We start from the raw sequence: 27,906 nt of genomic DNA on the forward strand, positions 1-27,906 counted from the left end.
AAACAAACTGCTGCCGCTTCACATCGTCAACAAAGACTCTGGCGCTTAAATCCCATTGGGGTCACAGAATCTGACAGGTCACACATTTTGGTGTCACACTGGCCCACTTAAAGCACCGCTAATAGAGCATTAATCAACACATGATGGGTTCAGTGAGCTGTAAGTGATTGTGGCTAAAGTAACAACGAAAACTAAAGTAACTAAAGTAACAACAAAAACTATAAAGAAAAACTACTCAAGCAAAGCATTTGTAAGTGATAAGCCGATTTGTTGGAAGGTACTATATGATAATATATATCCATTGTGTTCATGTGTGCTTTAGGATGTTCATCAGCATTTATCAAGTTCTAAGGTTCTTTTGTTCCTCTTTCAGACCGATACCGCAGCCTGTATTCTGAGGGCCTGAACCTTTATCTTATCAGCCTTGAAGATTCCCAGACACTACCACATGCAGATGGTGTGTGTGTGTGTGTGTGTGTATGTGTGTGGCTATACAAACACTTCTTGCAGCCTAGCTACATATGTAACACCGAATGACATGTCAAGATAGGTTCCCCTTTGCACCACAACTTCCTGTATGACTATTTGAGAGAATCATCATGATCTTGTAAAAAACAATTTCTCCTTCTTCTTCTTTTTTTCTTTTTTACATTTTTGACAAAAACTAGCTGTACCCTTGAGGGCGCGATGTTGAGTGAACGTGTAGTACTGTAAGGGTGTGTGTCCTGTGATGCCGTCATGCTCTCAGGAGGAAAACAATGGCTGAGGGCGCAGATGAACAGAGGAGGCCCCTCAGTATTGTGTGAGCAGCAACAGCTGTTCATCATAATTCATCACACTTGACCTGTGTGTATCTGGCCTTTCTGCTAGAGAACTTGTTACAATGTCTCATCTGACAGGAGCGTAATGTCTCCACAGAGATGCTCTGGCCTGTGAGTTGATGTGCTTGGCTTTCCTGGAATAGCCTATTCCTGTCAAAAATGGTGTTACAAACTAATTTTTAACACATTATATTGACCTGTTACTCAGTGAAACTATACGAAATATTTGCTACTTCCATAAACCTGCGGGATTTGTCTTGACAAAGTTTACCTACCACAGCTCATTTTTGTGAGAAACTAGGCCAGACACCGCGTGCAGCATGTGCAACAACAGGAAATGTGTTTCCGTTCACATTATTTCTTATAATCAGTTTGATCAACATGTGAACTTCAAGCCAAATGTTGCATAACATTTACATGTGGGTTTGTTTGCGGGTCTCCAGTAGAGTGCACACCGACAAACAGCGTCAAAAGGAGTAGATCGAGACCGGAAGTTACACGTGTGGGCCTTCAAAAATAAAAGTGTAAAATTGGTCCCGGGATTAAAGTCGGAATTCTGTAGGCTATTATAAGAAATATATATACTGTTGACATCCTTTATGAGACTGTTTGCAGTAAGTATTTTTCATATTCTCTCTTTTTCTATAAAAATAAAAACTAAAAAAGTGAAAGAGAGAAAACAAAACAGACTATGAAAATTCAAGTTTAGCTTACCTACATGTGATGTAAATTTGTATTTTAGCTAGGCTAATTAATTTACCTGCTGAAATAATTAATTCCACGGCCTGCGTGGAAATCACCATGACAACAGTATAACAACCAGCTAACATGAACATAATTAGCTACACCACAGACATCAACGGACTTTATGTCGCGCACATATTTCCCACTCACGAGTGAAACCATGAACAAATCCTTCAAGCACTTTGTTTTGTAAAGCACCGCCAGGAAGTGCTGGCGGTCTTGATATTAACGCGGAGGCGAAGGCAGGCAGGACTTTCTGTGATGGGAACAGACGAGTGTGTCCCAGTGTTTCCACATCCTGACAGTTTATTGTGGCGGGGCAGACACGCAGGGGGATTCAGCAGAGCTCATGTGGACCAACAGCAGACAGACGAACCAGCGGGACACGGGAGCGCTGCGGGGGTCTGGAAAATGGGAGCGGTGAAGTGAAAAACGGCCGAAGAGAGGACTGTCTGGATGAAAGGCACCAAAGTAAGTTACTCTGGACGCAGGCGAACGAGAACACTAACCAAAGTTGTATTCTTCCACTCCCTTTCCGTTCGTTAGAAAGTGTTTGTTAAATTTACCAGCAGCCTAGTTTCAGACACAGAAACGTAGCGGTGACTCTGGTCAGATCAGATTTCACGTTTGCCCAGAAGAAACCGCCCCTGGTGTCCCGACTGAAATGACCAGCCCCATGTGTGTCGTTACCGCCGATTATTCAGGCACGGGAATAAACTTTTATGGAGTTCGCAAACTCTCGTGAATGATGTGTGCAGAGGTGAGATGCCGAGCTGTGAGCTGAAAGGGGCGGGGTTGACATTCAAGGTAATTATTAACGGGCATTCACACGTGATAATTGTTTTGGGCTGCAGGAGAGTCCTGAGCTCGCCGTGCTTTGCCACGTACGGCTGCAAGAAATTTGATCTGCAGAGGTGCCCAACGAGCGTGTACCCGCCTCCTGTGTTAACTTCCCGGGGCATGGCAGTGTGTGGTGGTTAGGCAGAGACGGCAGCAACACATTTGTCAGACTTTTGGTATAAAGGAGGGAGAAATCTGCTGGAAACACACTGCAAAACTGGCAGGTAGTCTAAAAAGAAGAGCTCAGTAATGGTTTGTCAGTATAGTTGCTGGTTGTATAGTAGAAACACTGGTGGAAGAAGCATTTTTCTGAAGTAAAAGTACAAAACATTGCTTAGGTAAAAGTACACAAATATCAGCAAAATGTACACAAGTTTCACAAGTAATCATCATCTCTATCTATGCTGTGGAAGGGAAGCTACTGTTAACCCAATTATATACTGTTGAGTAGTTTATCTAACAGTACATACACATACATATTTTGTAAATGGATAATAGTTTCTTATGAAAAATCTCAATCCGCAGAAAATTAAATCTGTCAGACAAATGTCGTGGAGTAAAACGAACAGTATTTCCCTCTGAAATGTAGTGGTTACACCTGCAACTATCAACTGAATACTCGATTAGTTGGTCTATTAAATGAATTGCTAAGTATTTGGATAATCGATTAATTGGTTGACTTTTTTTTTTTCTTTTTTTTTTAAAGAAAAATGATTTGATTCCAGCTTCTTAAATGTGAATATGTTCTGGTTTCTTTACTCCTCAATGACAGTAAACTGAGTATCTTTGGAGTTTTGGACAAAAAACGTTAGAGGATGAAATCTTGGGCTATGGGAAACACTGATCGACATTTTTCACCATTTCCTGACATTTTATAGGCCAAATATAATCGAGAAAATAATCAACAGCTTAATCGACAATAAAAATAATCATTTGCAGCCTTAAGCGGAGTCGAAGTATTATTTTAAAATGGAAATACTTCAGCAGTAGTACCTGTACTTAGTCCACCACTGCTGGATTTATAATAGAAACTTATAGACTGAAGGGTTTTTAACTCCTCTGGTAAGTCCAACTAATATTAATATAAACTTCAGCACTTTGATGTGCAAAATGGGAGGAAGATCTACACTGTTTTGCTGATGATGATGATGATGATAGTACTTTATCGTCAGATGTCCATATGCAACATCAATAGAAAAGACAAGAACCAAGACAAGAGACAGAGACACACACAATTAACATAACGTTACAATCTCACAGTTATATAGACCGGCCTATCAGACATGAAGTTTATGCAATGTTTTGCCAGAGATCAGCCTACGGGGACGTTTAACCTATTACTTCAGACTGTCTCATTGACAGAAGTGTTAATTATATTCAGACCATGCAGTTAGCTACACCTCCAGTGACTCTTTCATCACTTTTTATCTGATATACTGTCTCTCCTAGCTTTGCTAGTACTATGCTTTGATCAGTCGCCTTGCAAATTGATTTATTCACCAAAACTGTAGGCATCCCATTGCTGCCTAATTGTTTTAAAACACTTAAGTACCGTCAATTTAATTTAAACTCACTGCCTCCTCCTCCTCAGTGTCATCCATTAATTTGGCTTAAAAGGATTAGTGTGGCATCCATCTTCTAATTACACAGCCTTTTATCTTGAAGATTAAATTGGGAATGAGTGGCCTCAATGACAGAAAGAATACATCAGATCAGTGGAGCATATTGAACAAACTGAGGTCTTGAACACAGAAGCAAATAAATGTGTTAAATGGGAGAACAAAATCGATATCATGTTAGGTACATTCACTCAGTCTTCTGCTTTAAATGTGCGGTGTCTAAATTTTTTGCCTGTATTTTGATTTACCAAAAAGCGAGCTGGGGAAAAACAATATTTGACTTTAGATAAGTATATTGCTTGTGGGCTTTTGGCACATTAAGTCATTGTGTTTACACTGATAAGACACTACAGTAATTGGATTATCACAGTAGCAGAGTTTGGAGAAGGTCTGCATGTAGTTTCAAGGTGATAAATTTAAGATGAGTAAAATTCATGCCATGAAAAGTGATCACTGTTGTATACATTAGCTGTAGGAAGTTAAATAAATAAACAAACTTATGGCCTGCAGACTGAAGGACAGCAGAGGTTGTTGTGCTGCTTTCCCAGGGCTAAAAAAGGTGCAAAAAGACCCCTGAAAGTGAGAAGTTGTTGGGGTGTAATTTCACTGGCCTTTGCCTATTGACAACTCAGTGGGTTTGTGGTGATAACTGCTGTTGCGTTTGGGTAATTGAGGTGGTTAGCATGTGTCTGATTTGATGGTGGCTCCGGGAGCTGGTTTGCTGTCAGCTGAGATTTACTGGCGAGAGCTTGAGAAGAACACCTGGTGCAGAAAGTTCACATTCCTCAATGAAGCAACAGATGGAGGAAAGGAAGGAGGGACGATAAATGTGGCCACAAAACCACACAGAGGTGACGAGCCGCTGAAGACCAGTGTGGCAGACCTTAAAAAAAAATGACCACATGGTTTTACTGGCAGTTTCCCATGTTTAGTGTTCAAATGGCTTCTCTGTGGTTTCCCAGCAAGGCAGGCAGAGGTGAAACACAACGTGTTGCCTAAGTGCTTAGGAGAGGGCAGAGAAGGAACTTATTATCATTTTTGAATGACAGCCAATGATGTGTTACGCAGAAAATAAGACTTCAGCAGTCACTATAGAAACTGTAAGTGTAAAGTTAACGACATCTTTATAATACACACAATTCATTCATCAGGTTTCCCCTCTGTCCTTTATGTGTGCTTCATTCAGTGGTTGGACTATTTAGCTTCTGAAGAGCTCAAACATCTTGTTTGATTTTGTCCAGTGAGTGAAAGATTTGTGTACTCAGCTTAATTAACTCACCCAGTGAGTCACTAGACTAAAATCATCCAGTTGAATACAATACAGACACTATCAGCATTACTAGCTGCCGGGAGTACAAAGTTAGTGAGTTCAGGGGTCAAAACAAAAGGGACACTGCACAGAGGTGAACAGCTTTGTCCAAGTAGACTTTGCGCCCCCGTAATCACCCTGCATGTCTTGACCCACTAGTATTATGCAACCACGTAACCTCATCCTATTGCATAAGACATGATAAATAATCTTAACCCCTGTTAGATTGCCCTGACAATAGCCATAACTAATAGCCAAGTCCTTTAATACGTCTGCACTGTATACCCTAAAAATGTCAGTTTGAGGATCAGAAAGCATTTTTATTTCAGTGCTTACACATACCACCATGAACTGGATATACCCTCCCATTCCCTTTAAATTGTTTTGAGTATTTTAGGTGAGGTTTTGAACAAGGGTTATCAATAATTAGAGCTGGGTGTCCCATGCTCAAGTTAGAGTTTAGTTTAATGCCGTAAAACTCTGGCTTGCATGTTTAACACGTGCTCTGCTGTGTCATGCCTGGGCCACTTGACCATGACTGTTCATTTCTACCCGTTACACAACTCTGTCCAATTTTCATACTGATTTGAGTGTGTGCATGCGTGCGTTGCTTAAGTTGAACTGGCGAGCTCTATCCAGCTCTCATTTACACGAGGGATACACAGAGGTATAACAGCAACAGCTACAGCCTCAGAAAGGTATGATAGGTTCTTCTCTTATTTTGAATAAAACTTTTGGATTTTTATTGCCATTTTTTTCACTTTTATATGCGTATATACTGTATTTAATTCACTTCATCATGGGTTTTTAATTACTCTTGCACTTAAAATCATAGATCAATATTTGTTGAACATGTAGGTTTTGTTTCCTTCTGTTTCTCATTTTCATTCCCCTTTCTTCCCCTTCTGTTATTATTTCGGATGCAGTGCTATTATAGTGGTAGACCATATGGCAGTATAATTTTCAGAATGAAAAGTTTTTTCTGAATTTGTTGTTTTTGTCTTAATACACTGAGGCTCCGAACATGTGCACAGAAAGTGGGAATATCTCATTTTCCTCATCTTAAGATAGATCAGATATATTTTGAGGGGCTTGTTTCACGATACACTCCAATTATTTTACAACACGCATACTTATTCTAGTAGTAAGTAAACTCAGAAAGTGCAACTCTTTGATCAAAGAAATTAGGTCACACCCGTTGGGAAGCCAAGTTGGAAGGGAAATTGGGGCTACTCAGGTTACACGAATAAAAGCTTACAGTCTTTTCATAAGGCTTAACAAATACCTTGAAGATGGTATTTGACCGGAGACAGCTCCTCTAATTTCTGAAATAACAAACAAAGTGTTCTCTGAATTGGTGACTGACTACTTACTGTGCTTGAAAGCTGATTTGAACATGATAAAAGAGGGATTTCACTAGAGAAAACATTTCTAATCTCAGTAGTAGTGGCATGTTAACAAAGTTTCATGTGGGTAGGGAACAGAAAGTTCAGGGCAGATTGTGTGTCCAGTGGATATGCACAAGAATAGTGGAATAAAGGGAAGAATTTTGTTTTGTATAGTATACATTTTCTTATACATCATTGTTAATAAATTGTTTTTGTATAGGTAAGTGCATGGCATAGTGTAACAGTAATGTAACAGATTGTCCTGGGTTCACTGTAGAAAACTCAATAAGGAAACAATAAATGGGATGAGAAGTCCAAATTTATACATTTAAAAAACATTTTTCTTTAGAACATTCTGTTATAACACACCACACAAAATAAAACCCCTTCATCTCCCTTCCCAAACAAAGAAGAGTTGAATCTCTCTCAATTGTCCGTCCCAGCTCCCTTACAGTCGAAAATTGCAGTGAAGATAAAAACTGGGATTAATTCATCTCGTATCGTGCCTAACTTTAGTGGACCACAACAAATCAGGTATGGAATTAATCTGAGACATGCTGCGGTTCAAAATTAGATGGATGTCAGATTTTGAGCCATGACAAAGGCCAAAACTAGGTAAGCCTTTTTTTTTTTGCCTATCCAATTGCTGGAAATGCCTTTTGCTATTTCGTAACACATATCGTAAAATGGTGAATACTGCTGAAAAGACGAAAGTCTAAGTTTTAAATAGGTGTTCCAAAAATTATGAATTACTGCAACCACGAGATATTCTTGATTGTAGAGTCATAAATGTGCTCAAAAAAGTATTAAGCTGATGGGTCTGGTAGTATGCGAGATTAGCTTAAGACATACGCAATAATAACGAATTTGTTCTCTCTTCAGAACATAATGGCACTTCTCCTGTGGCTTGGCCTGTTGCTGCTGGCCTCTCTCCAGTCCAGTGCCATCAACAACTGTCACCCTGGTTGCCGATGTGAGGTGGAAAGCTTTGGCCTGTTTGACAGCTTCAGCCTGACCAGGGTGGACTGCCGTGGGTTGGGACCCAGCACAACCATGCCCATCCTCATCCCACTGGATACTGCCCACCTAGACCTATCCTCCAACGCCATGGGCCCGCTCAGTGACACCATGTTAGCTGGTCCAGGCTACACCACCCTCATTAGCTTGGACCTAAGCAACAACCATATAACACAGGTCAGTGGTTGGGGGAATGTTTTGTCACATCAACCAAATTTTTTCCTTGCTGTGCCAAAGGTGGAAAAAATCAGTTATTGCAGGTGTAGGAGACGTCTCTACCTACGCTACTGTTATGCTATGTTTTGGCATTTTAAAGATAAACATTTCAATAGACTTATCAGGAAAAGTAATATATTAGACCATACCATACCCCCTTTTGCCTTCAGAACGGCCTTAATCCATCGTGGCATACTTTCAACAAGTGTTGGAAACATTCCTCAGAGATTTTGGTCCATATTGACATGATAGCATCACGCAGTTGCTGCAGAGTTGTCTGCTGCGCATCCATGATGCAAATCTCCTGTTCCACCACATCCCAAAGGTGCTCTAATGGATTGAGATCTGGTGATTGTGGAAGCCATTGGAGTACAGTGAACTCATTGTCATGTTCAACAAACCAGTTTGAGATGATTTGAGCTTTGTGACATGGTGCATTATCCTGCTGGAAGTAGCCATCAGAAGCTGGGTACACTGTGTTCATAAAGGGATGGACAAGGTCAGCAACAATACTCAGGTAGTCTATTGAGTTTAAATGATGCTCAGGGGGGCCCAAAGTGTGTCAAGAAAATTTCCCCCACACCATTACACCACCACCAGCCTGAACCGTTGATAGAAGTAGGGCTGTCGCGGTGAAGTAATTTCCACCGCGGCAATATGTTGGGGCTCAACAGCGTGGTATGCGGTATTATCGCATTTTTCATCAATCAAGTAATTTGGTGCCATATAGCAGAGTAAGAGTGTCTGTATCTGTCACCTCACTGCACAGCGAGCCACTAACAGTAGCTTTATGGTCTGATTAAGCTGGCTGCTGCGTGCTAGTCAACAACATTGGCAAGCAAACTCCTTTTTGTAGTTTGTTACTTTTTCAGACGTAGCTATATCATTACCTTCAGGGCATGTCTATCAAGTCAATTTACATACTGCTGCAACGCACGTGTGCGCGTGCACACGCATGCGCTGGTGGGGAGCATAATGGCTGTCCACAACTAACCACTGTGCTGTAGTAACGTTATAACTAAATTTCCACAGAAAGCAACATGAAAAACAGCTGCAGGCTTCAGATACACTACACTCCTTAGTTAGTGAGCTTCAAATGAGGCTTACTGTCCACAGTTTCTCTCGACTGTCCCTCAGAATCACAACATTAGTCCAACATCGCCAAACCTGCTAGCTAATTCAATTTTGCGGTTATTGTGACAGCCCTAGATACAAGGCAAGATGGATCCACGCTTTCATGTTGTTTATGCCAAAGTCTGACCCTAACATCTGAATGTCGCAGCTGAAATTGAGACTCATCAGACCAGGCAACATTTTTCCAATCTTCTATTGTCCAGTTCGGTGAGCCTGTGTGAATTGTAGCCGCAGATTCCTGTTCTCAGCTGACAGGCGTGGCACCCAGTGTGGTCTTCTGCTGCTGTAGCCCATCTGCTTTAAGGTTCGACGTGTTGTGCGTTCAGAGATGGTATTCTGCATACCTTGGTTGTAACGAGTGGTTATTTGAGTTACTGTTGCCTTTCTGTGATCTCTAACCAGTCTGCCCATTCTCCTCTGACATCAACAAGGCATTTTTGTCCACACAATTGCCGCTCACGAGATTTTTGCTCTTTTTTCGGACCACTCTCTGTAAACCCTAGAGATTTTGGTTGTGTGTGAAAATCCCAGTAGATCAGCAGTTTCTGAAATACTCAGACCAGCCTGTCTGACACCAACAACGATGCCACGTTCAAAGTCACTTAAATACCCTTTCTTCCCCATTCTGATGCTAAATTTGAACTTCAGCAATTTCTACACATCTACATGCATAAAACACATTGAGTTGCTGCCATGTGATTGGCTGTTTAGCTATTTGTGTTTACAAGTAATTGAAAAGGTGTGCCTAAAGTGGCCGGTGAGTGTATACCAAGAGATTTATGTCATGTCTCATTGTTTGTTTTTATTTCACTGTACCTTCAAATCTGAAAATAATTCCTTGCCACTTCTTAACTGTAAATTGTTTTTTCTTTGTTAACCTCTTCCTTGCCTTTCCACATTTTTCAGGTAAGCCCCAATGCCTTGTCCAAGCTCCGTTACCTGGAGACTCTGGATCTGAGCCACAACAACCTGGAGAGCCTCTCTCCAAAATGTTTCTCTGGCCTCCCTCTGGCTGAAGTTGACCTCAGTCACAACAGCTTCCAAGAGTTTGACATGGATGTGTTCATTACTAAAGTTAATGGTCAACCTGTCAGTGTGGATCTGTCTCATAACCAGCTTGTGTCAGTCCACACAACTTTGCATGGACGAGTATTGTACATTCAGAGCTTAAATCTTTCAGCAAACCGACTGTTAAGTGTACCGAGGCTGGCAGGACTTCCACTGAGGTACCTCAATCTGGATGGTAACCCCATCACCTGCATCAAGGAGGGAGCTTTTGCTCAGCTGAAAGATCTGGTTTATTTATCCATTAGTGGCCTCCATGAGCTTCAGGAAATCGAGCCGTACAGCTTCAAGGGCCTCCAGAGCCTGCAAGTGCTGGATCTCTCAAACAACCCCAAGCTCAATACGCTGAATCCTGCAGTTTTTAGCGGACTAGACTCCCTGCTAGAGCTGAATTTTTCTGGCTCCGGTGTGGCGTCCTTGCCAAACAACATGCTGACCCATCTGCCCAGTATCAAGAGCATTACACTGGGACAAAGCATCTACTGCTGGAGGACCCAGAAACAGGGACAGTTCCACCGGCAGCTGGGTCAGGTCCAACACAACGAGGTGCTGAACTGTAATGTGGAAGGCATCGTGTTGTGAAGAAATGGACCACTCCACAAGGGGCCAATATACTGTACTTTCAGAAGTGCTTGTCAGACAGTCGAATAGCTTCAAAAACCCCGCCCCCCCGACCACCGGCTTTTCACTCCGCCTTTAGGTGTAGCCGTTCGGGACAACTATAAACACATTTGATTTTTGTGATCATCTAGTTCTGATAGAGCCAGAGGGTATCCCGGCCTCTACATTCCTGATGCCGGAGCTGTGCCTTATCTTCTTTGATGTGCAAAACACTTTTTTTGTGTTACACTCACTGAATACCTCTGTTCCAAGGTGAAAGTTTGGAATATGTCTTAAAGGGTAAATGTAGCCTTCATGAACTCTTGACACAAATATCATTAATGCTGTACCTTTTCAAAACACAATGGCAAAATATACAATCTTTTACATAGCACAGAACAATTTCTTTTTCAACTTAACATGTAGTCTAAACTGGTAAAGAATCCAGAACTTTAAGTAATGGTCTTATGTATTTCATTTAAAGTGGGGCCATATTAAGTTATTTGCACTTGTTCCGGTCGCTGTGTTTTTCCACTGATGCAATTAAACATGGCCGACACATCATCCAGTGTAATCCAAAACCTTCTATGCATTGCTCATAATATCCACACTGAAGAATATTTTACGACTGTTGACCACTAAGATTTTTTTATTTGACTTTGAATGTGATGCTTTATTGGTATGATTAAAGGGATAGTTTGACATGTTGGGAAATGCACTTATTCGCTTTCTAGCCGAGATTTTAATAAGAAGATTGATAGCACTCTTACCACACTTCGCACAAAGACTGGAACCGGGGAAACCGCTACCGGTTCTTTCCACCATACCTCTGCTCAATGATTAACACATATCTGGTTTGTGTAATCCGTTCAAAAACCAAAATGTAGAAACAGGGGCTGTCGTTTTAGGGGGTACTATTTACAGTACAATGACTCGTAGTGACTTGTAGTCCCTGTACAAACACAACTTGTTGTTTTTACACTTCAGCTTTTGTACAGATAAAAAAGAAAGAGCTGTGATGAGATGTGATCTGGATGAACAAGGCTATTTGTTTTCACCCGTTTCCAGTCTTAATGTTAAACTAGACGGTTTGGCTGCTGGCTGTGGCTTAATATTTACCACACACACATGATGGTGGTATCAACCTTACTAAGAAAGCTAATGCACGTATTTCCCAAAAATGTACAATCCAAGAACAAGAAGTATTTTAATTAGCAAGGTCTGGTTGGGAAGCTTACAGTAAAGTCTTGTTACAACTAAACCTAGTAGAGTATAAAGATGTTTTCTTGTTACACCCAAAATGACCATTTCATTACTTGAATTTGTTTCAATGAATCGTAGCCCAAATCTGACAACTTGTCCTTGTGTTTGGACAATATTTCTTGTACAGCCAAATTGGGTGCACGCAGCCTTTGACATGACACTCGTCGTTTTGTGACATTACGCAACCTGAGTAAACAAGCCATGTGGGACCATGTTCTCCGAGAGTTTATTTTGACCTGCCCTCAAATCAGTTTCAAGGTGAGCAAGGCAGTTGTTACCAAACAAACTGGACCATGAAGTATGACAACTTTGACACAGTATCGGTCAATGTTTAAACACCAAGCTGCACTGTTCTCTCACGTGTAACCTCACCTTGGCATTCCCATGGTATTTCTGTGGACATCAGAAGACGATCAGCCACAAGACTGCATATTTGGGTTTTTGAATGTCAGCAATTTGTAGAGGAATGGGGCCTTAAATGTTTTCGTTTTAAAGGAAATGCATCTTTTCACTTGGTTAATTGAGAGTCAGATGTTCCCAGTGTTGGTGTGGATGTTTTTATTTGTATGTATGTAACTATATTGTATATAACTTTATAAATACATGAATCCTTTGTGTAATAAATGGACTATTCTCACTGTGTGATTTTCTGTTTGACGTAAAAATGGCAACAATTTGTTAGGTGTGTCAGTGATGGCGCATAAACTCATTAAAACAAAACCATAAACAGGGAAAGTTGGTGTCAGCATTGACGCTGCATTTAAAGTGTGCCAATCCTGTTTATCAAAGCTGTGTATTTTTGTTTCTATGCACAGGACTGACTCATAGAAGGGTGTGTCTCTTTGTTGGAAAAGAGGAAAGCTTAGATCTCAGTGGTTTACCCTCACAGCAGTTTCTTCACTTTTTTACAACTCAATAACATATTGTGTGTGTAGAGCGCTTTTGCTTTATTTACTTGAAAGTGACTTGGTACACAGACATATACACACACTTGTGGTCTTGAATGTTCCTTAAAAACACTGAAGTGGGCAGACATGCCAGGGTTTTGGCAGAAGACAATGCTACACTGGGCTGGTAACCTGCCAAGGAGGTGACTGGAAAGGAGACTGGTAAAGAAAGGAGAAAAAGAGGGACAGAGCTCGGTTTCAGTCATGGCAGCTTACAGACACTCCTGTGTGTGTCTGGCAGTGAGTGTTGGTCCTGTAAGACAGAGAAGACATTCACATAATGCCCTCGTTCCTGTGAGACATTTTTAAACTCACCCAGTAAGGCTAACTAAACCAAGGAACCACAGATTGCATCATGGTTGTACGTGCTTGAGAGCATAGATGATCTTTGGTAGGTCTTTAAACAAGCCAAAGTCCCTCCATTTGTGTGTGTGTGTGTAAATGTGACTATTCTCTTCAAGTGGGTAAGAGGCTACCTGAGAGCCCTCGGTGGATTGATCCCAGTGCAGAAAACACTTTGTGCTTTTTTGTCCATCCCCTGAAGCTCTGGCACGTTGAGACGTAAGGAACCAACCATCCATCAAGAACTGTCCCGACTGCATTCAGCAGCGCCGAGTTAAACTACAACACTGTGAAATCGCAAAGACATTCGGGGACTGCAACAGCACAACAGTTAACAGATCAAAAGTTTTGTCACTTTTCCCCCACTATTGTCGCTCTTTATGTCCGAACATAAAGTCCAGATTGATGATGGTTTAAAGTGAAATAGTGTTTTGAACAATGTCACGTGACTGAAACTTCAGTGGACAAGCTACGCTGAGCGAAGGTCAGGTCACATGTCTAATTACATTTCAACTTGCTCCTAACAGTGTCCGTCTGTCTTCTCTGGGACATGCACAGATGTGTCGAGAAGCAGCTCAAATGTATTGACATGCAATCTCTACGATACATTATAGACTAGCTGGCTGAAAATAATGATGTTCTGTAGCGGGCACTCCCTTACGATGTTTACAGCTAATGAAGGTGAAGAAGTTCCTCTGTCAGAGCCAGAATCAATTGAGTTAAAAACAGGGATGTTGACACAAACCCTGCTGAACTCACAGGGAAGTGCAGTGACATTTAATTTCAATGTTATTGCCTAACTGTTAATACTACTGTGACAGAAAGTTTCCCATGAAAGTAAAGTCAACAGGACCCTGACTGTGTTGAAACTTTGTGTTTTATCTCATCATGAAATCAGATTAATTTGCAGTTTGAAGTAATGTCATCACACAGTGAGTTAGCGTCTTCTCTAAATAAGTGGAACAGGAATCAGAAGAGCTAGATAACATTTTACAGGTGGGTGAATCTGGGTCAATAAAGACTTTGACTGAGTTAGCGGTGTCTTCAGTCAACTGGTATATTTTATGGGCACACATTTGTGGTGTAATCACTACCAAATGCACAGCCGTTCACGTTCATGCAAGTTTGAACAAGATTTATTACTTGGCTCAGTTTTTACTGAATAAGTGGCTTTGTCTATCTGCTTTTCTTGTTCTTAGTGTGTTCACCAAATCTCACCAACAGCGGAAAGAGGATTTCAAACATCACAATTCATTTTAGTTTTGTACAACTGTATTTAGGTGTGCAGTTTGCATTACGGTGGTGTGGGACATGTTAGTGAAGGAATCGAAAGGTAATCACTCGCCTCTCTGCAGTGGCCGGGCACTGAGATGTAATTACTTCAAAGCAGAGGGAAGCTTTGAACTGTGTATAATTAATTCAGGCAAGCCGAACCAGGGTGTCTTTATTAAGTGCTCTGTTTTTGCTTGAACAACTATCAAACAAATGTAATTTGACCTTCCCGGATAGATCCTCTGGAGGATCAAGCTATCCAAGCAGCTAATTCACTTTGCTTCAACAATGAGCCCATCCTGCTCCGACTCTGCAAGGTTTTACTTTCCATTCCCACAGGAGGTTGTGAAACTCAAGAATTGTTTTTTAAAAGCACGTTTCTAAAGCTTTTGTTTAGGAGTGTAAAACACTGTAAAAAAATATTATTTGTATATTAGCTTGAAAAGAAGCTGTTTATGTATTTCCAGAGGAGTTGAAGCAGATTTGTTTTCGTTCAGTTTTCATTCAACGACAGTGATGCTGACGTATTGATGCTCCGAATGCCCTCTGGCTTGTCGTGCTGCCGTGACAATAGACACCAAGGCATTGTGTCAGCGTGCTGCAGCTCAGCACAGAGGTTTTGTTTTTCAGACAAACAAAAGATCAGCACCACTTGTCACTGGCCACAAAGATTTGCTTGTTGTTTTAAGAGCCACTAAAGCTGTTGGAGTTTGTACCACTGCATAACAATATTATACATTTGGTAAAGACTTAAACTATGAATATACCTTGATACACCTTGATTTAGGTTTTACATCATATTTGTGTGATCCTTGACATTTGCACATGATCAATTTGATGCCACATCGTAGTTTAATAAGGCAGTAGTTCCCAACCTATGGTTTGAGGTCAGGACCCTCCCTAGGCGTTGCATGATGATTAAAAGCCTAGGGAAGCCGAAAAAAGTGAATTTCTGCTAAACAAAACCTTTTTTTCAAACTCTATTCTGTACTATTAAGATAAACTGAAAATAGGTTTAAAAAAACTCTCTCTTTGTCACACATAAAAACACTGCTTTGTTTTAAGGGGTCTGATCAAAAAAAAGATTAGGACCCACTGGTTTCTAAAAATGCTGCTGTGGCTTAAAAAACCTTACATCAGCACATAGTCAAACCTCGCAGGAAGAATAGACACCTCTTTAGATTGACCCACACATGTACCACGACTCAGCACGTGGAGGACCAGCTTATGGACAGTAGTGCTGCACAGTAGCAGTTTTATTGCGCTGATTTGTTTACTTTGCTACAAGAGGTCCTTCGACTGAAGTTAGGACGGTTCCATCAGCTGTTCACAAGTCTGAGTTCCACATCTGTTCCAGCTGGAAATTGAGGTCGTGTTTAGAGACAGAACAACTGTTTGCTGGGGAATTCACATAACAAAAGTATCTCACCTTGTTAAAATGACACATCCATCTTGAGCCAAAGTCAGGTTATCTGAATATTTGTTCAGGTATATTTTAGCTTGCATTGAACTTGTGGCAAATTCACTAAGATCAAGCAGCTGATCTTTTCAAAATGCAATTGTGACTCTTACTGTGGCAGAAATATTTAAAAATAATTCTTTATTTTTACACATTTCTTAAATATCAGAGACAGTATGACCACATGGAACAGGTTTGTATTGCAAATGAAGGTGGAGCCTTATATCCCTTCATGTAGCACTCGTTCTTGAAACTGTTTCAGGTTATCTGTTTTGTATCTGGAGTGTGTGACATGAGGTATGTGTGAGAAATGCATGACTTTGCTCATCAAGGAACACAATCTCACTGACAATCTCACTGTTAATCTCACTGACAACTGCCTTATTTCCATTTTGGCTAACTTTTGTACACAGAGTAAAAAAGGAGCATATTCACACAAAATGATAGTTGGAAATGGCAACAGCCTGTGGCTACTGATAAAATCATTGTCAGTTAGTTAGCAACAGAAAACACATAATTCATGTTCATAAAATATAGAGACTCTAGTTTTCTCAACAACGACCTTGTCTGTGCTTCTTTGCAAATACCAAAATCAGTTTTAATATTGCGCAATGAACACCTAAAATTGCAGCTTTTTTAATTGTTTTTTTTTTGTTTATCCTAAAAGCCTACTGCAAGGTCGGCTGTTGCACTGAAGACATTAACTTTTTTGACTGAATTTATTGGTCACTTTTACTTACACAGCCGGATCTGCCTCTGGGTCATATTTGGTAAGATTTACATACTCATGAGTCAACACAGAGCACAGACTGATTTCTACACATTCCAGCTTCTACCCCGGAGGAGACAACACAGACTGTACCTTTCCAGTGAAGCACTGGCTTCAGGTTTAGACAGGTAGACAAGACAAGAAGGGCAAAAGTACAGAGAAGGCAACATAAAATGAATATGGTGGGACAAAATATGAAAAGAAAGATAATATAATAATAATAATAAGATAATATGTGCCACTATCGCTGACACTAACCACCTTCATCAGCACTGTTAAGAGTTGAACAAGACCCTACCTGTCCTGAGGACATTGCCCTTGGCTGACCTGCACCGCACTGACTGGCATGTTGTAAAACCTGCGGTTTGTCAGGGATCATAAAGTGTAGGGAGAACAATAACATCCTTAGCTGTGTCATTCATGGCTTTTGTAAGACATAAATCAAAAGATTTTTTTCTTAGTCCCCTAAACAATGTGGCTTTCTCACACTCACAGAATAATCAGCTCAGTGTAGGAGTAGCAGAAGTCTTGCATCACCCTTCTTGTATTGGTGGTCTGAGTAGGGAGTTTCCCAGAGGAAAAGGGATACTGCTGCCCTCTCTGTCGTCCTCCTCCATCTGGTTTCCATCAGGAGCTGCTGGACTGGACTGTGTAAAGGTTTTCTCAAAGGTCTTTAAATTTTATTTTTTGACTTTCATTTTTCCTTGACGTCTTTCAACTGTCTCTATGCTTGCTCTACATTTTTACTAACTCCAAAGTGCTACAGTACAAATACATTTTTGATAAGTGGTTAATTAACATCAAAATTATAAAGGGAACATTAGGCATTAGGGTTCATTTTCTAACTTCAGGGAGCTCATTCCAGTCTAAACGCACTGATGACTGAACCACACCCACCTTGTGGTCTCCGCTGCAGGATCAAAATCTTCTACCGGGCAGTGAATGCTCTGTAATGTAGCTAAACATTGACCTGGCTGTACTTGAAACATCAGTAAAATCGGCAGTACTTCATGACCTTACTTGTACAACAATGGAGAGACATTAAAATTCAGGGTTTTTGATGTTTTCCTTTGGTTCCAGTTCAAATCCTCAGTGCTGCGTTTTTAATGAGTTGAAAGAGTTGGATATGGTAATAACTTTCGACTGGGGCAGGAACGGAGAGAGGTGCCTGACTGTGACTGGAATTAGATTTTTTTTTTATTTTTTTTTTTAAAGGAGATGTACATAACCTCTAAATCCACATGGTATAAAAATGAGTTAATATTTTTTATGTTTCTCAGTTGCTCTGCTCTACAAATGTCAAAAGTCAAGTTAAGTACCAAAAGTTGCTCAATTTCAGCAAACCACCAAGGAGGGAAAGCAGGTCAGTTGTAAATATTTAGAGACAAGAGACTGTCTTGTTCACTTTTCCAGAGGAGTGCACACATCTAAGTATAGGCGAGTAAGTGATCCGCTTACTGAAATAAACATTTATTAGAGAAAGCTTTAAATGTTACACCAGCTGTATTTTAGTGCTTCTTCTGTCTTTGCAAAACTACATTAAAACGACATTCTCTCTGGCCAAACATGCATCTCTAAACATCATCCATGTCAAGGTAAAGTTACTGGAAAAGGGAGGATTTGGAACCATTTTCAGCTCTGGCCTGGAGTCAGCTGTAACAGTATCAGTGGTTACCGAGCCTCCCTCTGCCAAACACAATGAGCGCTCTTGTTTAAAAATCTGTCCTCTGTCATGTCTCTGCCCTCATTCTGCAATGCTCCCTGCAACGTTACAATTTCCATTTACACCACATGAACTCTTAAGTGGCGATCTAAAGGGGTCGCATCATTTCTGACACATGCAAATGACTTAGGAATCTTAATGTAATTTGAAAAAGCCTATTGTAAAAGGGACATTACGTTCAGATAAACCATCTGGTTTTTTTTTATAAAGCGGAGCTGAGACTCCCAAAGCCAACATCAGTGACGAACACACAGGATTTGTGAACCGGTGACGCAGCCTACTGCTTCGCTGCACTGTAATTACATCCACATGATTGGGCCTGTGGATTATGCTGCTTGGCTCAAGCTACAGTTTTCCTTAACTTTAGCTAGAGATATTTTACTGACCTTTAAAACTGAACAGCTCACAATACACAAATTCTTAATTTTCATAAAACATCTCACAAATTCCTAAACTTTATCTTCAGATAACTGGCTTTCTGTTGTTACAGCATACTGGAAGATCGAGATACTGTGTTAATGGCCCTTTATTAATATGATTAGGGCTGATATGTGGTATGTTCCGATTTAATATGGGCGGAGCCAAAGTTTTTCCCCACCGTTAGTTGCGCTAATGAAGCATACACTGATTTATTTTTTCCAAACTCAGGAATAGATGTAGACACTAGCGGGATATTATCATGAAGCTGCTTGTAATTTTTGTATTACTTACTTTGACTCTGGTCAAAAGAGGACCTTTACGCATCCAGACTGTGTGTGGGAGTGCTCTCTGGTGGGAAAAATAGGAAAGTACATGTACTGACCCACAGTTTCTTGGCAGAATACGCATGTGCTGTTTGTCATATCATTCTAAGCGAATGACTGCCTGGAAGCTTACATCATCTGATGGTTTGCTCTAGGAAACATTACAAGTGTTTGATGATTATGAATAAACCTGACACCAAAATCAAGTCTTCAGTCTGACTGAAGTTTATTACGCCTGGCCAGTGAATTATATGCAACCATGCTGCCTTTGAGTGGCAGCAAGAGTTCAGCTGCTTTAAGATTATTTGGCACATTTGACTTCCTACACAGTCAAATAGCTCATAACAAAGTAAAATGAGGGTTGAGTTAAAACATGTTAGAGCAGAAGACGTTGTGGTGAGCATTGTCCGGATCAAAGACCACACAGCTTGCCTTAGTTTACTTACATTTTATTTAATAAATGATTTGCCAAAAGTTTTTGAAAATACTGACAAGAAAATTCACACATGTGACATATGTCAAAATATGTCAGTGCGTTAAAATTACATTTCATCTTTGGCATATTCAATATGCAGAAACAATTTGTCTGTGCAGAGTAGTGTCTCCAATGTTATAAAAATAATAATTAAAATTCAACCTTGTATGAGAGCTCCCTTCAAAATGTCACTTAATGGGACAACATTACTTTGTGTTCAGCTCTTCATCACCAAGATCGTGAGTCCCGCTTTAATTTCTCTGCTTTATTATAATTAACAAATCCTACAAAAATCTAAGGACAAACAGAATATATTAAACTGCTAAGCGCTTTGTTGAAATATTAAGTTAATGAAACAAATAGTAAAATAATGAGCTCTCAAAACAGCCAAGCCAACTGTTACAGGCAAGAAACTTAACCTGCTAAGGATCTTGCCGTCCATTGTGAAGCTTGTACAAATACAGAGATGTAAAATAAATAATGTAAGGTATTTCTGAGGAATTTTCCAGCATTCTGTGTCTGACAAATTTTACACAGGTGTCCAGCACTAGTAAAAATACACTTTTTTTCTTAACTTGACAAAAATCTTGTACTGTAACAGGTCAACACTACACTGCATGTCTCCGTTTTCTTCCTGCTCATTCAATAAACTGCATCTTCTTCTTCTTGTTTAGATTCTGTTTGTTGTGGGTATGTGCTGCTACTGACAGTTGTGGACCACCTCATCAGCAGTTGAGAATGGAGTTGGTCCTCAGGATGCGAATGACTTTCCTGGAGGTGTAACTGTACTCGTACTGTATGTGGTCATGGAAGAAATACAAATGTCCTGGAAGAAAACAAGAGTGGGATAACAGAGAAAGATTTATAGTTGTAGTGCTGGGGGAAAATTCAGCTTTTGTATACTTACACGTTACTGAAAATGTGATATTTGAGGCTTCATTTACCATAGTGATAAGCAGCAGCATCGACCTCGTCATCCATCCCAGGAAAATCTTCCTCAATGGTTCGTGGGTAGCCACTGTCCATGGTGCTTGTTGCTTCATCATAGCTTTGGGTGACAAGTAAAAGTAAAACAATGTCAAAAAATATACAGATTTACATGTGGAAAGAATTGTTTGTATGCCTCCCAAGGATATTGTCCTGCGCGGATTTAAAGACTTTTAAACTCTAGTATGAGTGAGACATGTAATACTCATCACGACATACCTCCAATAGTCCTCATCAGTGAAGAGGAGAGTTTTCCCAGTGTCTCGGATGTGCACAGCTGCATCTATTTTCCTTACTTTCTTGGGAAGTCCAAGTTTGTGTATGTATTTTGGGTAACCATCCACAAGGTCGTACCCATTCAAAGCCCACATTCGGATCCCTGTTGAAATACAGAGCAGAGTTTTGGTCTTTACAAACTGGATCTAGTATTTAAGAAATAATGTAAAAACACAATATCAGTAAATATGTATATATAACCCACCGCTAAATATGATGACTACATCCTTCTCTGAGTTCTCGTATGCTGCGTCCACCTTGTTGGGGATGGAGGGCCACGTGGATTTGATCAGCGTCTGCTCTGGCTCCGGCATCTGAGGATGGAGACGCCAGTAGAATCTGCAACAAAGTGCGGCATGTTAACCAAATGTAGCAGAATGAACTGATCTACAATATGCACATCTCAACACATTACACGGGGAGTTATTATTTAAGTCACAGAATAATCAACTCTTCCTCACACACCCTCTAGTGGTTGTAGATTATCAGTCTAGTTGACGATGATAAGATGAAGATCTAGAGTTCATGTATAACCACCTTTGCACTGTGGCATCATGGCTGTACCTGTCTTTGAAGATGATGGTTTCCCCTCTGAGCTCTGTGACAGCATCAAAACTTAACATGGGGTCACATTTGTTTGGTGCGTCAGGCTTAGGCTTCACTTTCCTATGGTTTGGGTTTGGGCCTGTGATTGAAAATCTGACATTACTGCACTGCTCACTGCGTTTTTAATCCATTTTAAATCTAAACACAGATCATGTATTTTCCCACCGTAGAGAGCTTGAATGCCTTCAATGTCATCTTCAGACAGCGGGAAGCCTGTAGCGTACGAGTAGACAGGGTACATCAGAGCGCCCGGGTCTGTGGAATGGGACATACCGAGGGCGTGGCCCAACTCATGGGCCGCCACTATAAACAGGTTGTAAGCTGTAGAGAAAAGATGCTCAGTCAAATATATTGTTTGGATATGCCTCACCTGTTTATAATTACTAGAATTCTGTTTGGTGGCTTATGTTGAAATTAGAGTATAACTCTTACCTGATGAATCTTTGCTCCAGTGTTCATCCTCATCAAAGTGAGTGTCTCCTCCGATACCTGGGCCGGGTGGGTAGGCGTGGGCCAGCAATCCATTAGGCCCATCAAAAGGGTTATAGTCTCCATGCTCTACAGAATAAATGACAGACCATTTTATGTATGTTGAGCAGGAATGTGCACTATTGAAATGTCTATTATTTGTGTGGCCACAGTGTTAAAATACAAACATCATGTATTTGCGTGTTTGTACTCAGATGATATATAGGGTGCATCAGAATTAACGCTTGTTGCACCTTTTGCTCCAAAACTGATCATAATGTCGGCGTTGCCCTCGTGCAGCTTCTTGAAGGTCAGCGGGGTGACGTCAGACCAAACGTTCAGTGCAGTGCGGATGGCTCTGTTTACATCAGACTTCTTCAGATCTGGTGTATAATTCACTATCCTGAAACATCAGGAGATAGAGGGCAAGGGAAGTGATTGAAAAAATGATACTGATGTAATTCATCTCCGCCATTTACATTATATTCATTTCAATGCATACCTGAATGTGACATTGTTATTTTGCCATTTGAGGTGTCGGGGGAAGTGGTTGTATTCCCCAATGTCTGGGACGCCACATCTGGCCAGCTTCATCACCTCCAAAGTGTTGTCATCCAGATTCCCTGATACCTTCAAAGAGGGAGAAACAAAACATAAGTCACATAGGTTCACGTGTTGCCAAAGTACTGTAAAAACTGTCAATCACCCTCCCTCACCTCTCTTAAATTGCAAACCTTTTGCATATTAAGGTATATCTGTTTTTAGGTTTTAGTATTTGTTATTTGCTGTGTTGAATGTTGTCCTGTCTGTCCTGCACTGTGAGCTCTACAGGGCAAATTCCTAACAAAGGTTATTATAATGACAATGAAGGTAACTCATCCCACCACCCACTAACTTCTTTCCCACAAAATAGCTTTCCAAAAAAGCTCAAAGTTAATATCACATTTAAAGATATTAATCACATGTAAAAATGCACCACCAATAATATATTAAAGTCTTGAATGAATAAAACCTACTCCAACTAAGATATCAAATTCAGTTCAGTTTTTACAAAACAGCTCATTTGCAGTAGCAGCAGGATTAACAGCTTTCCAGACTGGGTCACCTTGAGATTGAAGAATCTCTGCATCGCCTTGATCTTGGTCTCAAAGGTACCTGACGACTTGCCTTGGAGAGCAGCTGGTAGGTCATAGAACCGGCGGAGGTACTTCTGTTTAATGAAAGAGAACAAAACCTGAATGACATTCATAATAGTATGAAAAAACAGGTGTGGCGTACTCTATTTGGAGTGTTTTTTCTTTGATTATGAAGATAAAAAAGCCACTAGAAGCCAGCGTGTAAGACTAAATATTGTCTGAATTAAAGACCTCAGATCTTACCTCTGCTAAAAGCCTGTTGTTGTCCTCAGACGGCAGAGGCAGAGCAAAAGAATGAGCGACCAGCGCCAGCAGCAGCAAAGCTATCATTGTAGTTGTCTGTGTGTTGTCCTAACCACTCTATGGGGTCAAGAAGCTCTGCAGGGTATTTATAGTGTTTTGGGGCCAACTTTTTTTCAAAGGGTCCCAGTGATTCATGTAAAAGCACCTAGCCACTTCCTCCTTCGTCTCATGAAAATGTGCTTGTATCAGTGTGACTGCACCGACTGTGGTTTGACTGTATTCCTTTGAATACGTATATGAATACGTATTTCTCAAATTGCCATGACTTATAGAGTCTGCCAATAGATTAATTAAAATTCAAGGCAAAATGATGCGCTTTTCTTTCTTTTAAAAAGAAAAACAAGAATGACATGGCAGTTTTGTCTTTCTCTTATTGGCAGCTTAATGAGGGATGATTATTTTAATAAGGATGTTATTATCTGTACATCTTTCTCCGTTTAAAACAAAAGAAGAAAAATAAATGCCCTACATTATAAATAGAGACTTTTGGTAATTGGTTCACACTCCTGCTGGTCTCATGATAGTCACTGTGTCTTGTTATTTTAGGTGAAGACGTTTCAGGATATGTGACTAACAAACACACGGCCAAATAAAGATAGAGTTGACAAAAACATGAGATTTAAATGTAAAATGTGTGATTTACATGTCCCTCTCGATTCTACGCTCTGTTAGACGATATGATGTGGGCACTCTCATGCTGACAAACAAAGGGTTTCATGGTGTGGTTCAGACCTTCTGGATCCTTCCTCTGCACTTACGTTTTACAATCTACATTTTGACATTATTATGCCATAGTTGTATATACTAAGACTTTCTGTTGTGAATCTATTCTGTACACACAACATCTACTGCATGCCTGTCTGTCCCGGGAGAGGGACCCCTCCTCTGTTTATCTTCCTGAGGTTTCTTCCTTTTTTTTCCCTGTTGAAAGGGTTGCTTTCAGGGGAATTTTTCCTCATTTGACTTGAGGCTCTAAGGACAGAGAGCACTGTATGCTGTACAGATTGTAAAGCCTCTTGAGGCAAAGTGTGATTTGTGATATTGGGCTATAAAAATAGAATTGTCCTGACTTGAGAAAGATTTGCTTCGATTCAAATACATTTTCTTTGAAGGTTTGGTCTGATAATACTTGTAATCAGCTTTTTCTGATTTTCCAATGTTGCTCAATGCCTTTACAAATAGTATGTGATTCAGAGTAACTGGGGCACAACAGAGCATCAATGACTAATTAAACACATAAATGATCATAGTGATCTCAATCAAGAGGAACTGTAGTCTGCAAGATTTGTGATTACAGAAAAGCCCTGGTGACCTACAACAAAAACAGCGAGATGTTCAATTCTGAAAAATCACTTATTACCAACACAGAAGCACCAAGAACACAAAATACAAGATGAGACAGCTATTTAATCGTAAGTAAGATTGTAATATGGTTATTGAAATGAAAGAATTTAACTGTACAGGTAGCTGTAGATCCTTGGAGTCAAGGCAGGTAAAGACATGCTGCCTATTACTGCGTAGACAACTTCAGTGTCTGTGTGAGACAACAAAGGTATATAATTATTTGCTCCTGCTTCAGCAACAATAGAATTCCTTAACTTCTTCACAGTAGAAAAAAGGCTAAAATAGTTTCCAATTTCTTACATCAAATTGCTCACAAAATTGCATTCTTTACTATGTGAGCAATTCATATTTGGATACAAAAAATACTCTTTTTTTATAGTTAAGTTAAGTAATTTAAAGAGTTCAGCATTCAAAGAATTCTTTTCTACTTAAGTTGCTGCACTGACAAGAATTAGGAGATGTCAAACAATGATTTGTCTGTGTCGCAATGCCAGTCTTTTTGGGAAAATGTCTCGTGATGACAATGTTTTGCTAAGTATAAGGCCGTATGTCATCAAGTGTTTGCAGTCAAGATGGGCATCAAGCTGCTGTACTGAAAACCAAAAAAACAAACCAAAGCAAAACTCCAGATTACAAACAGTTGGTGTCCCTTGTCATTATGAAGGAGCAACAGTTATGGTGGCAGGGATTTGTAGGACATTGGCTACCTTCTGATCGCTTCAAAAAATTCAAATGAGTCTTATACACTTTCCTCTTTAAAAAATAAAAAAGATTTATGTATTATTGTACACTATACTTAGAATTGTAAGAGTACTGTACAAACATCACAATAAACAAACACCTGTTCATCTGCATTGCATTAGTTATAGCGTGTGCAATGTGCAACAAACACTGTGTTCAAACACCTCAGCATCCTGTGGACGCAAATATTTTTGGAGCAACATCATTGCTTAGACGGTGGTAAGCAGAGGGCTCCTGAGTCATGCCAGGGGAAGTTGGAAGCAAGGGGGATTTTTGCTGTTATTTTAAAATCATCTCCAACAAACACACACACACACATATGGAAACATGCACACTACTGATCTGTGTTGTGACCCTCTGGTTGCATTCAAAGATAGTTAGAGCACTGAGTTATGAAAAATGGTTGTTGTATGACCTTTATTGTAGTGGCAGGTCTGAGGACTGTGAAACACAAATTACATCTTAATGATATTCCAGTTACAGAGATAAGCCCCATTGTCAGTCTGTCTATTACAGAAGCTCATATTTCTGTCATGGTATTTTTTCTAAAGCAGTCCCATGAGGCTATAATTGTAATTACACAGCAGAAACTAAAATTGGCGGATGTTGGATTAAAAATTGTTACCACCAGCGGGGCAAAAGCGGGGCTTTTCGACATCTCAAACTCAGCTTGTAAGGCTCAGCTTTACGTTATCAACCTCAGCTGTGCTTTTTCCTTTGTTTGCAGATATAACAGCAACTTCACATTGTGTATTTACTTCAGCTCTGCTGTCATATAAAGAGAGAAATTCAGAGACTGAGATTATGAGTTGCCCTTCCAAGGCAAGTTGGCAACAGAGAATTATGAGAAATGAGGGGGAAAAAAGAAATATGAAATATAAAGTTCCTCTTCTTTCATCTAGTCCCTAATCATCCTGCATCAACCTTTCTCTAACACAACAGCGAAGTGGTCAATGCTGCTGCACCTCATGTCATTCATAGGCTTTGGACTCATGACTGACATGGTGGTTTGTTCTCTTCAGCACAGTAACATCCCACTAAAAGTATTTTAGTTTTTTTTATTCTTAATTCCAGTGCTTGGAATAGGCGGGATGGGCTAGCCGACTGCTTCTGAGAAATCCACTCTTTAAAATGTCACTTCCACACTACTTGCTCATAGTATTTTGGCACAGGAACACGAAACAAGGATGACGTGAGGTGTGATGAAATCCCCCCTGCTGTGTCAGCGTGCTCCAACAGACAGACCTACTGTGATAAACAAGGACGCATCCTTACTTGGTTCTTTTCCTTTCACATAAGCCGCTGGTTTAGTTTCACATGGTTGCGTCCACTGTTTCATCATGTAAATCCATTATCAATTAAATTAATGGTTTTGTTCGAATTGCTGTGTTGAAATCAAATTATGAACCAGTTCAATTCATTCAGATGTCTTCCATAATACCTCCTGCCAAAAAATTCAGGACTATGATAACTCTGAACGGAAGTGACAGTTTTCTCTAGGCACAACTAACTCTTTCACAGCCGATTTGTGGTCAGAAAGTTCTGTCTGAAATGTAAAGACTGTTTCCTCTGTAACAATCACGGCTGTGTTTCTCCTGAATGTGATTTAATTTAATTTGTTAACATGTTAGCCATTAATTTAGAATGTGAACTTGAAGACTTTGTACAATGTGGCTCTATGTTTCTTCAAAGTATAATTTGCTTTTGCAGAACGGTGGCATATTTTGTGAGATAACTGATGAAGAGAAGTGAAGCTATGTATTGTGAAATCTTTTTGGTGTTATTTTGATGTAATGTAAATGTTTGTGATGAGGCAGAATAAGCATGAACCTTTTAAACCATAAAACACAGCTTGACATACTGTATAAACTTATACACTTATTGGCAACAGACTGAACGAAAAAGTTTTATGTTTACTAGCAAAAGCGTGGAACACTTATTGTAGGTCTCCTTGGACAAATGCATCTGCCAAATAAATGGAGGACAATGAACGTGTATCATTAAGTCACAATATGAATTGGCTACTGTTTCCAGTAAAGGAAGGATTTAGATTACAGCTAAATCAGAAATTCTCCAGTACACTGTAGAAACTGTAATTTAATCTTCACACATTGCAAGTCCATAAATAAAATACCCAAAAGGGCTTGGATTAAACTGCTGAGCGACTGCAATTTCTGAGCAACCTCAAACCACAGTGACTGCTGTCATGTGAGGTCAGGCCCACTCAGCAAAACTTAGAAACTACATGTAGTGAAGAGATACCACAGGAGGGCAGCAGTGACTCAAGCAGGAGACTGTT

The 27,906-nt window shown here is 40.1% G+C and overlaps 2 protein-coding genes across 3 annotated transcripts; one reads left to right on the forward strand and one right to left on the reverse strand.

The window, feature by feature from the left end:
* The first annotated feature begins 1,813 nt into the window (after positions 1-1,813).
* Positions 1,814-12,653, forward strand: tsku (tsukushi small leucine rich proteoglycan homolog (Xenopus laevis)). Of its 2 annotated transcripts, none has more exons than XM_038692572.1 (3): positions 1,814-2,036; positions 7,604-7,915; positions 9,995-12,653. In XM_038692572.1, the coding sequence occupies exons 1-3, from the start codon at positions 2,022-2,024 to the stop codon at positions 10,733-10,735; spliced, it is 1,068 nt and encodes a 355-aa protein (XP_038548500.1). In that variant the 5' UTR covers positions 1,814-2,021; the 3' UTR covers positions 10,736-12,653. The 2 variants fall into 2 exon arrangements, with proteins under 2 accessions (XP_038548500.1, XP_038548501.1); XM_038692573.1 differs by lacking the exon at positions 1,814-2,036 and adding an exon at positions 5,875-6,031.
* Positions 12,654-19,696: 7,043 nt separating this feature from the next.
* Positions 19,697-23,596, reverse strand: mmp13b (matrix metallopeptidase 13b). Its single transcript, XM_038692345.1, has 11 exons — positions 23,463-23,596; positions 23,189-23,293; positions 22,586-22,713; positions 22,338-22,486; positions 22,048-22,173; positions 21,781-21,936; positions 21,574-21,694; positions 21,215-21,348; positions 20,953-21,112; positions 20,691-20,794; positions 19,697-20,572 (listed from the first exon to the last, which is right to left on the reverse strand). Exons 1-11 carry the CDS (start codon positions 23,547-23,549, stop codon positions 20,472-20,474), a joined length of 1,371 nt encoding a protein of 456 aa, XP_038548273.1. The 5' UTR covers positions 23,550-23,596; the 3' UTR covers positions 19,697-20,471.
* Positions 23,597-27,906: the final 4,310 nt, after the last annotated feature.

Source organism: Micropterus salmoides, unplaced genomic scaffold (genome assembly GCF_014851395.1).
Source record: "Micropterus salmoides isolate LMB-PRFRI ecotype aquatic unplaced genomic scaffold, ASM1485139v1 Ms_hic_scaffold_3, whole genome shotgun sequence".
Taxonomy (NCBI): Eukaryota; Metazoa; Chordata; class Actinopteri; order Centrarchiformes; family Centrarchidae; genus Micropterus; species Micropterus salmoides.

Coding starts and splice junctions, on each gene's coding strand:
- tsku (XM_038692572.1), top strand. Junction 7,916..9,994: donor GCAACAACCATATAACACAG/GTCAGTGGTTGG, acceptor CACATTTTTCAG/GTAAGCCCCAATGCCTTGTC.
- mmp13b (XM_038692345.1), bottom strand. CDS start 23,549: ATGATAGCTTTGCTGCTGCTGGCGCTGGTCGCTCATTCTTTTGCTCTG. Junction 22,174..22,337: donor GATCAGTTTTGGAGCAAAAG/GTGCAACAAGCG, acceptor TTTATTCTGTAG/AGCATGGAGACTATAACCCT. Junction 21,937..22,047: donor CTGGAGCAAAGATTCATCAG/GTAAGAGTTATA, acceptor TTTTCTCTACAG/CTTACAACCTGTTTATAGTG.